This window comes from Myotis lucifugus, unplaced genomic scaffold (assembly GCF_000147115.1).
Source record: "Myotis lucifugus unplaced genomic scaffold, Myoluc2.0 scaffold_138, whole genome shotgun sequence".
Lineage (NCBI taxonomy): Eukaryota > Metazoa > Chordata > Mammalia > Chiroptera > Vespertilionidae > Myotis > Myotis lucifugus.
The window spans coordinates 1,125,389-1,134,224 of NW_005871186.1; the positions used below are offsets into that span (position 1 = coordinate 1,125,389).

At 54.3% G+C, this 8,836-nt stretch overlaps 2 protein-coding genes across 12 annotated transcripts in view; both read right to left on the reverse strand.

Annotated features, from left to right (window-relative positions):
* Positions 1–495: 495 nt before the first annotated feature.
* Positions 496–4,360, reverse strand: IL18BP (interleukin 18 binding protein). Of its 5 annotated transcripts, none has more exons than XM_023758738.1 (7): positions 3,882–4,360; positions 3,270–3,275; positions 2,772–2,833; positions 2,177–2,395; positions 1,388–1,511; positions 1,161–1,308; positions 496–922 (listed from the first exon to the last, which is right to left on the reverse strand). In XM_023758738.1, exons 1-7 carry the CDS (start codon positions 3,926–3,928, stop codon positions 845–847), a joined length of 684 nt encoding a protein of 227 aa, XP_023614506.1. In that variant the 5' UTR covers positions 3,929–4,360; the 3' UTR covers positions 496–844. The 5 variants fall into 5 exon arrangements, with proteins under 5 accessions (XP_023614506.1, XP_023614507.1, XP_023614508.1 ...); XM_023758739.1 differs by having other exon boundaries at positions 2,772–2,866; positions 4,220–4,350; XM_023758740.1 differs by lacking the exon at positions 3,270–3,275 and adding an exon at positions 3,605–3,642 and having other exon boundaries at positions 2,772–2,866; positions 4,220–4,311.
* A 46-nt stretch (positions 4,361–4,406) lies between these two features.
* The window catches only part of RNF121 (ring finger protein 121), a 63,365-nt gene continuing 58,935 nt past the window's right edge, over positions 4,407–8,836 (reverse strand). For 3 of the 7 annotated variants that reach the window (XM_006094503.3, XM_014460710.2, XM_006094502.3), the window contains 2 exons: positions 8,240–8,341; positions 6,349–6,680 (listed from right to left, as the gene is read on the reverse strand). In XM_006094503.3, coding sequence (XP_006094565.1) covers positions 6,560–6,680; positions 8,240–8,341 — 223 coding nt within the window. In that variant the 3' untranslated portion in view covers positions 6,349–6,559. Of the gene's footprint in view, positions 4,586–5,456; positions 6,711–8,239; positions 8,342–8,836 lie in introns of those variants that run through there. The other 4 variants (XM_006094501.3, XM_014460711.2, XM_023758728.1 and 1 more) reach the window with 3 other exon arrangements.

Sequence of the window (8,836 nt, forward strand, 5' to 3'; positions counted from 1 at the left end):
CTCTGCTAGCTTCCAATTTTTCTATTGCAGCCTCCTCACTTCTCTCAGCCTTCACAGAATCAAAGAGTTGGGGCCTTGCTTGGGTTAGGCTATGGTTTAAAGGAATGTGGTTGGTTTCACCTATCTAGACCACCAAAACTTTCTCCATATCAGCAGTAAGACTTTCATTTTCTTATCAATGTGTTCCCTGGAGTAGCACTTTTAATGTCCTTCAAGAACTTTTCCTTTGCATTCACCACTTGGCTATTTGGTATAAGAGGGAGGCCTAGGTTGTTGCCTATCTGGGCTTTTGACATGCCTTCCTCACTAAGCTGAATCAATTCTAGCTTTCGATTTAAAGTGAGAGACAGGTGACTCTTCCTTTCACTGGACATTTAGAGGTCACTGTAGGGTTATTACTTGGCCTAATTTCAATACTGTTATGTCTTGGGGAATAGGGAGGCTCAAGGAGAGGGGGAGAGAGAGGGAATAGGCAGTCAGAACAGTCAGAACACATACATTTGTCAGTTAAGTTTACCATCTTATATGAGCATGATTCATGGCACCCCAAAAACAGTCACAATTGTAACATCAAAGACCACTCATCACAGGAAGAAGTTTGAAATATTGCAAGAATTACCAAAATATGACATGAAGTGAACAAATGCTGTTAGAAAAATAGTGCCAATAGACTTACTCGACACAGGGTTGCCACAAACCTGCAATTTGTAAAAAATGCATGATCTGTGAAGCACAATAAAACGAGGTATGTCTATACAAATATATAGCATTAAGTTGACAGATTGTGGCCTGAGCTGACAGCCTAGACCTAAATGAAGAGGTGGCGTTTCAACCAGGCTTGAGTTCACCTGTCAGGATGGTGAGGCAGAGGGAACCCTCTGGAGGCTTCTTGAGTCGGGGGCATGAGTGTCCTCAGCCCAGCCTGGGAAGTGAAGGCAGACAAGGATCAGGGCCAAGGGGGAGGGATATCTGGTCACTTTCCTCTAGGCCACACCTTCTCTGCTTGAGTCTGAAGTTCTCTGTAGTTCCACCTTGGGCCTGGGGTCTTGGGGGAGTGGTGGTCCTTAGCTGGAGACGGCTCGGGGCATAGCCCACCCTTTCCTCCCCACACTGGAGCAGAGCTCCGCCCATCCCTGGAAACCTTCCCTCAGGTTCCTCACCAAGAGATCGGCCAGGACAACGTGGCGCTGGACAGTGTACTCAGGATCCGTGAAAACACAAGAGAAGTTGGTGTTGCGCAAGACGGGGCTCAGCTCCTCCAGCACCAAGGCCTTCTTCAGCTGAGTGCTGGCACCCCTGTGCTCCCAGCTGCAGCAGAGAAGAAAGGCCATGAGAGGACGGCAGGAGGAGGCCTCCCTCCTGTGGGCCTCATCCCCATGCCCCTCACCTGGTGTCGCCCTCCTGCAGCCGGTCTGGGAGGTGCTCGATGAAAGAACCATTGCCCAGCCAGTAGAGAATGCTGAAGTGGTGGAAGCGGCTACAGGCGGTACAGGACAGAGTCAGCGTTCCATCTAGGAGCACAAGTGGCTGTCAGCCCTTAGCCTTTCCATAGAGCAGCCCCCTACCCTCTCTTCTGTGGCCTGCCCACCTTCCCCAGCTCCCCAGCGCCACAATCCAGGAACCTAGAGTGCTGCTCGGCACACCATCCAGGTGCGAAAGTCCATTAAAGCAGAAGTGCACTTGTCTACCACGGAGGCCCAGGGCTGAGCGAGAGTCTGGGGGATAGGTCCTTGGTTCAGGTGATAACTCCTGAGCTTGTTTATTCAGGAGACCTAGTGCCCAGCTTCAGTGACTAGAACTCCCAGCCAAGGGGGCAGCCCTACTGGGGCCACTCCTCCTGAGGTGGCCAGAAGCAAGTGGGCTCTGAGAGGAGGGGCAGGGCCTTGGAGCCCACGGCCGTCAGGCTCTGCAGCTTCTCACCTTTCCTTGTCTGAATACTCTCTGTCCCATTCGATAGGGAGCATCTTGGGAGCAGGGCCCTGTGCCCATACTCATAATGCTGGGTGGGAGACAGAACGCTGAGTGCTCAGCCAAGCTGGCCGGGTTGGTAGTGGGCTACATGGCAGAAGGGCAGGGGGTATATTCAGGAGTCAACCCCACCCTTGGACCCTCTGTGCTAACAGCCTCCCTTCTAACCACTGTGACCTCCTGGGCTTTCTTCAGAATTGTTCCTTACTTAGTGAGAGTCCATCTTCTGGCCAGGTCACCTCCAATGCTGGGCACTGCTTAGTTGTGGGGAGCGCTGAGGGGCGGGAGGGGGAGGGGTCTTTTGTGATCCCAGCTGAGACTGCAGCAGCTGTGCCAGCCTGGGGTATAGGTGTGGCTCTTGCCAAATGGGAGACGATGTGGGCACACAGGAACAGGAACAGGAACAGGAACCACAAAGGGCTGGAGTCTGAGGAAAGGACAGTCACGGAGATCAGCAGCTGCCGGGCCGCCTGGGAATGCTCAGCACCCGGGCTCAGATCTTAGCTGAGGGACTTGCTGCCTGGATAGCTCTGGCCCGGAGATTCCTGGGCTCTGCTTAGGGAATTGGAGGGGCAGAAGGACCCTCAGCTCCTGCCTCCCGGCCCTTTTTGAAAGGAACACAGGGAGACTCTGGAATGGAGCCAGAGCCACAGCGTCTGGAGTCTGTCACCTGGGAGTTAAGGCTTGGGGCAACGCACGGCTCCATTCTGTTCTCAGACCACTCCCACCCCCATGTTCTATCCCCAGCCCGTCCTCTACCCTCCTCCTCCCCCCAGCCGCCCATGCACAGCCCCAGGTCCCACCTGGTGTCCAGCTCTGTCTGGTGGTCATGATGTGCCAGGAGCTGGTGTTCTTGGCTCTATGGCTTTATACATGTACGTGGTTATGGCCTCTTCCTCTTTGGGGGCAGGCGGGGGGCGGGGAGGGGGAGTGGTGAGTAAGCTGGCCTAGGCCTCAGAACCTGCCTCTTGCGGCTTCTCTGCCCCTCTCCTTCTCCATTCCCTCCCCCTCCTTCTCAGTCCCCTCCACCCCCTCTCTCCCCCCTGGCCGCTGGCTCCGGTTCCCGCTCCTCCTCCACCTCAGCACGACCTCTGCCCCTGAGAGGCAGCCGCATTGGGTCTCCCTCCCCTCGCTGGCTCGGGGCGCAGGCATGGCGGAGCGGAGGCCCCATCAACCCGGCCTCGCTGCCTCCTAGGGACCCGTAGCTCATCGCGCTCATCCTGGAGCAGCTCAAAAGCAGCGGCCTGTTTGACAGCTTCCGCCGGGACTACCTGGCCAGCGTGGACACCAAACCAGCTTACCACAACCTGAGGCAGAAAAAAAAAAAAAAGCTGGCCTAAGATCCCAACCGTGCTTCCTGCAGATCCCACAGCCCTGCCTAGATCTGGCTCACAGGGGACTGCCAGGTACTATTATTCACTCTGTCCTGTCCATCTGTCCCCACCGGCAGCTCCTGGAAGGCAGGCATGTGGCCGAGGCTGGAGCTCTTCAGCACCCAAAGCTGGAGGGTCATCTACGGACAGTCTTTCCTCGTCTGAGCTCTGTTAACATACTATGTAACATGCTAGGTTCCAGTGCAAGCTAACCCCTTCAGTATAGACACAGAAACACATGCAAAGAGGGGCCAGGGACTTACCCAGCCAGAAGGGAGATAAAGCTCTCCTCACCGTGGAGCTGTTCTGGGAAGGGCAGGATCCAGTGAAATCATGCTGGGAAAGCACTGGCCCCTATTTCACTTTCACTTTGATTCTAACAGGGAATCTAAAGTAGGCTGAGATACTGGAAGCTTCCTGCTATTTCCTAGCGCCCTTACTCGCCAGCCAGCATCAGACTGGGTATGTACGGTCTTTAATCCACCCATATCTGTAACCTCCAGGGTCACAAAGGGTATGGGACCAATGAAAGTCTCTCACAGGTCAATTCTTCCATCCCAGCGAAGGGTCAGGACTTTAGTATCCATCTTTGCTCTTCAGAGCCAGATCTTTGCTTCTATGAGCAGGCCTCCTGCTTCCTCCTTCTGTCATGTTGTTATTCAAGGGAACAACTCTTGTAGGTACTGGGGACTCCAATGTGTTAGATCAATTTGACCATTTCATGTTCAATGGCACCCGAGTCTATCCACATCCAGACCTTTCTCAGGCTCCCCACTCCCCTAAACCAACACCCACCCAGAGTCACGATGAACTCTTCTCACTTCTCTCATCCCAGAGCTACAGGTCTAGGTTCCCCAGGAAGTCTAGATTCCCCGTACCTGGCTCCCAAGAAGTCTGAAGAGCCCGACTTTTCGGATTCACTATTCCGGAGCGCCACAGCGCGGTTCCTCTGCTTTTCCCATGTGAGCCCCGCCATGGGAACTGCGCCGAGAGTACTTCCCAGACTTGTCCGCAGGACCTCGCAGAGCCACGCTGAGAACTTGAAACATGAGCTGGAGCCCTGGTGCTAAAAGGAGGGCACTCCCTAGGAAGAGGGGGAGTGGCCCCACACTGGCTCAAGCAACACTCCAGTCTAGTTGCTGATGGGACAGATAGAGCTGGGACTGCAGCAGAGGCAGGACTAGTGGGCAGTGAGTGAGGCGCTCACTGTCAGGGTCATGGAGGCAGAACGATCCAGAGGAGGACTGGTGATCCATGTATCAAGTGTGAAGGACAAAACCTGAGTGACTGGAGTTTGTGACTTCTGTGGTCAGGAGGATAGGAGAGCTGGGGACAGAGCCAGGGAGGCCAGGACACAGGATTGGCTTTAGAGGATGGTCTGCTGCAATCCCAAGGGGGTGTTACTGGTGTGGAAACCAGACTCATATTCCTCATTTAGAGGCAGAAGACAAAGCCATGCATTCTGCTCTCCAGAGCTCTACTTGGCATTTTTTAACTCTTGGTCTCTCCCCAGAAGCTGCTAGGCTGCAGGACACAGGGAAACTCCTTCCAGCACCCCCAGCAGTTAAGTCAGGAGGCAAGGCTGTCTGGGGCTCCAAGACACAGTCCTTTGGGGCTTGGGGGTGAGGGGAGGGAGGGAAAGGAGGTGGGATTCTACTTCAGAGTCACCAAGACTAGAGTTGGGCCACTGGGAGGTCCTAGGGCTCAGGAATGGCGAAATATAAAAAGAGTCTTGGAAGGTTGGCTTCAGCTTCTCACATGAGCCTGATATGGGGATTGGATGATCCCTGGACCCTTCAACCAGCCCCCAGTCCACTCTGAGGATGGCATGAAAGGTGGGGGACTGTGGGAAGCCACAGCTGGGTAAGACAGCCAACGCTGAGAATGGCCCTGAGAAGGGGTGATGGCAGGGAACTGACCTCGAGGTGGTGAGGACACAACCACCCAGTGATGCCCCGGGGCCCCTTCTACCACAGGACAGGAGCCTGGCATTCCACCACTCCCCGGGATGCTGAGCGGGGCCAACCCTCAAACAGGAACAGCAAAAGGCAGCCAAGGCAAGGCATCCCCGGGGGCCCCAGGGAAGGAGGTGGGAAGAAGAAAAGCAAGATGATGTTTAGCTTTCCAACCCAGCTCATGGAGCTTTATTCAGAATGGAGTGACAAGATCCTTCTTGGTTCTTGCTGCCCTTGAAGGGGTAGGCCCAGATGGGCCGTATTTCCTAGTAGCCCCATGTTTACCCTCCCATGTCCTCACAACTCCTAGGACCAGGGCTGGGCCTCCCTGGAATCCCTTTTCAGAAGCCATACTCACCTGGGCCTCCCCCTCCTCCTACTTCCCCTGCCAGGCCCAGACAGGACCCATGAACAACAGAGCTGACGCAGGGCCATTCTCTGGCCGGGAATCCCCTGCCAGCTTCGAGGGAACAAAGTCTCATGTGTCTGTCACAATCCCTCTGCCGCACCCACTCAGACGCACGCACACATTCACACAGGCTTTCTGGGAAGGAAGTGATGTGGCTGAATGGCCTGTGGTATATACTGCCACTTCCGGGCACAAGGGGCCCTCAATCATTGCAGCGCCCATGGCCTCCGTTCTGGCTGAGTGCAGGTTTGCTCCGGGCAGGTCACCCAAACTGCTCCTGCCCCCAAACAAATCCTCAAGGCATTCTGAGGTCCCAAGGCTTCCCTCACTGGAAAAGTCACAAGATTCCACTTGCCTCAACCAGCCTATGGCTCCTGGACAGGGGAAGGTAGAAGATACCTGACCACACAGTGCTCCTCTGTGGCACCAGTGGGAGGGCTTCAGCTCTTTCACGCTGAGCGTGCCAGGCTTGAGCCCCTTCGAGGGAAGGAGAGATGGGTGGGCTGAGGCTCTCAGCCAGAGGTGAGGAGGCTCCTTTAAACCAGAAAGGTTGTGGCTCTGCTCCCGCCCTGCTCAAGCAGGAGGATAAGGCCTGCAGGAGTTGGGGCAGTTCCTATGCTCCACAATAAAAAAGGTTTTTAAATATATTCATCAAAATAGTTTTCTTTTAAAAAGCCCCCACTGCTGACAGCCCACTGGCTAGCTCGCCATCATATCCCTCCCCTGCCCGGACACAGCCAGGAGGGTCCTGAGTGGCCCAAGTGCCCCTTTGAGTCTTTCCCACCCAGGAGGTCTTGAAGGGCAGGGAGGAGTGTGCCCTGAGGTCCATGGTGGGTGGATGCTCTTCTGCCTGATTACTCGAGGCCCAGGATGTAGTTGATGCCTTGTACCAGGCCAATGATGACAGGCTGCCAGGCTACCAAATAGCGAAGCCAATCCAGCAGTTGCCCGTACATGACGTGGGGCCTCTCCCAGCTGCCGGTGTGTTAAAGGAAAGAGGCTGTGCTTAGAGCTGCTAAGGCTGGTCTAGGGATGGTCATGGAGGGTTTGCCCACATCCTCCCCGGGACTGCCCACACTTTGAGCAGCTTTCTAGAAAGCCCCACCAGCCTTTCCATGTTGGAGTAAAGGGCTAAAGCAGGGGGGGGGGGGGGAGGCGCAAAGGGGCCAGTGCAGAAGATGGGGGTGGAGTGGTGGAACTAAGCTCTCCATGACCGACATGCAGAGAGGGTCGTCCATGGAACAACTTCTCTGAGATGGACTGGCAGTGAGAGAACACAGCCTGAGGCCTGTGACACTGGCTGCAGGGAAGCTGGGAGTAAGTAAGGCAGCCCTGAAGGTTCTTGTAATTCCAACTGGAAGGCTTTCTAGGTCAAGGAAGAGGTTGAGTCTAGAGACAGAGGCAGAAGGGAGCACGAGGCTGGTCACAGAGGATAACCCCTGGCAGAGGCCCCAAGGAACCCCCATCCAGGAGCACTAAGCACCTGACCCTACTGAGGCCAAACGGCTCTGGAGATAGTTCCCCTCCTTCCACTTTACAGCTAAACACTGGGCAAGACGCCTGGAAAAGGAGCCTGGGATCCCAGGTCTGGGGAGAGCCCTGGGGGGAGGGAACCTCTCGAAAGGCATCAGAAAGGGCAGCTTGGCCTAGTCTCTGAGAACTAAGGGAAGCTCCAACCATCAGCTTGACCATGGAGTTATTACTTGTTCCTAAACTAGTCCCTGCAAGAACGAAGTAAGGAACCTAGAAGGGCCTGTCTCCTGTTCAGGGAGTGTACTGGGAATGCAGTGGCTCCCACACGGCCCAGCTAGTGTACTGGAGACAGAGAAAGGGCAGCTGAGAGGAGAGGGGAGAAAGCTGGGTCTCTGTATCCCAGGGGAAGTGCAGGGGCGGGCAGAGTATGGCTGGGCACTTTCCAACGGTCAGGCTGTGAGGAGAATGAGGAGGGTGAAGGTACAGGATGAGGAGGGAAGGCTGGCAGGGGAGGAAGTGATAGTTCAGAGGAGCACAAGTCCTGTGTTGATAGCTGATGGGGACAGGAAGTCCCTCAGCCACCCCTGCACCTACAGGCCCTACACAGGCACAGAGCTGGTCTCCAGCCCTGCATGTCATAGATAAGGCATCATCATGCATTAATTATATCACCTAAACAAGTATCCAACATCTTAACTGTTTCATCTGTAAAATGAGGATATCACCAGGTCATAAAGTTGCTAGAGAAGACAATGAGATTCATATGAGTAGAACACTTAACACAGTGCCAGGTACACAGTAAGCAAGCAGGAAGCGGCAGCTGCTACAACTACCAACTTAGCCTTAAGGGTTCTAGAACTATTATGAGAAGCTGAGGCATTAGTCCTGTGCCATGTCCCATCCCCAACTTCCTTACACTTGAGGCCAAATAGAATGGTGGACATGTAGGGGGGGTGGGGCGTCGCGAGGAAGGAGAGCCCCATGAGGACCCAAATGCAGGGTCATACTGGCCAGTGCTTGCTTCCCACTGCCCACTCCCAAAGAATGCAAAATAAGGATACGGGTTGCTGAACATCCTCTTGAGGTCGACCTTCTCTTTGCAGTAGGGACACGTCTGTTTCTTTCCCACAATGCACCAGCCACGAATGCAGAACTCGTGGAAACTAAGCACCACTGGTCAAGGGAAATACTGTGGACAGCCTGCGTGGCACCAGCTCTGCTGATCTTCAAGCTGCCCATGCACTAGCTCTGGAGAAAGGCTCCGAGCCTGGCTTCCCCTCTTATCTGCTATATAATATTAGGCAAGTCCCTTCTCTCTGACTCTTTGCTCATATATGAAACAAGAATAATAATCTCTACCTTACAGGATTGTTAGGGGGCAAAATGGGGATAATATAATACATGGCACAGAATGGGAGCTGAGCAAGGACATGACAAATCTTAGAAGAGTTATTCAGGCCCTAATTGGTTTAGCTCAGTGGATAGAGTGTCGGCCTGCGGACTCAAGGGTCCCAGGTTCGATTCCGGTCAAGGGCATGTACCTTGGTTGTGGGCACATCCCCAGTTGGGGGTGTGCAGGAGGCAGCTGATTGATGTTTCCCTCTCATCGATGTTTCTAACTCTCTATCCCTCTTCCTTTCTATATATAAAAAAACAAA

Excerpts from the sequence above, each read along its gene's own strand:
- IL18BP (XM_023758738.1), bottom strand. The coding sequence starts at position 3,928 with ATGGATACTAAAGTCCTGACCCTTCGCTGGGATGGAAGAATTGACCT. Across the intron at positions 1,309-1,387 it reads CTGCAGGAGGGCGACACCAG|CTGGGAGCACAGGGGTGCCA; the intron begins GTGAGGGGCATG and ends TCTCTGCTGCAG. Across the intron at positions 923-1,160 it reads TTGTCCTGGCCGATCTCTTG|GCTGGGCTGAGGACACTCAT; the intron begins GTGAGGAACCTG and ends TTCACTTCCCAG.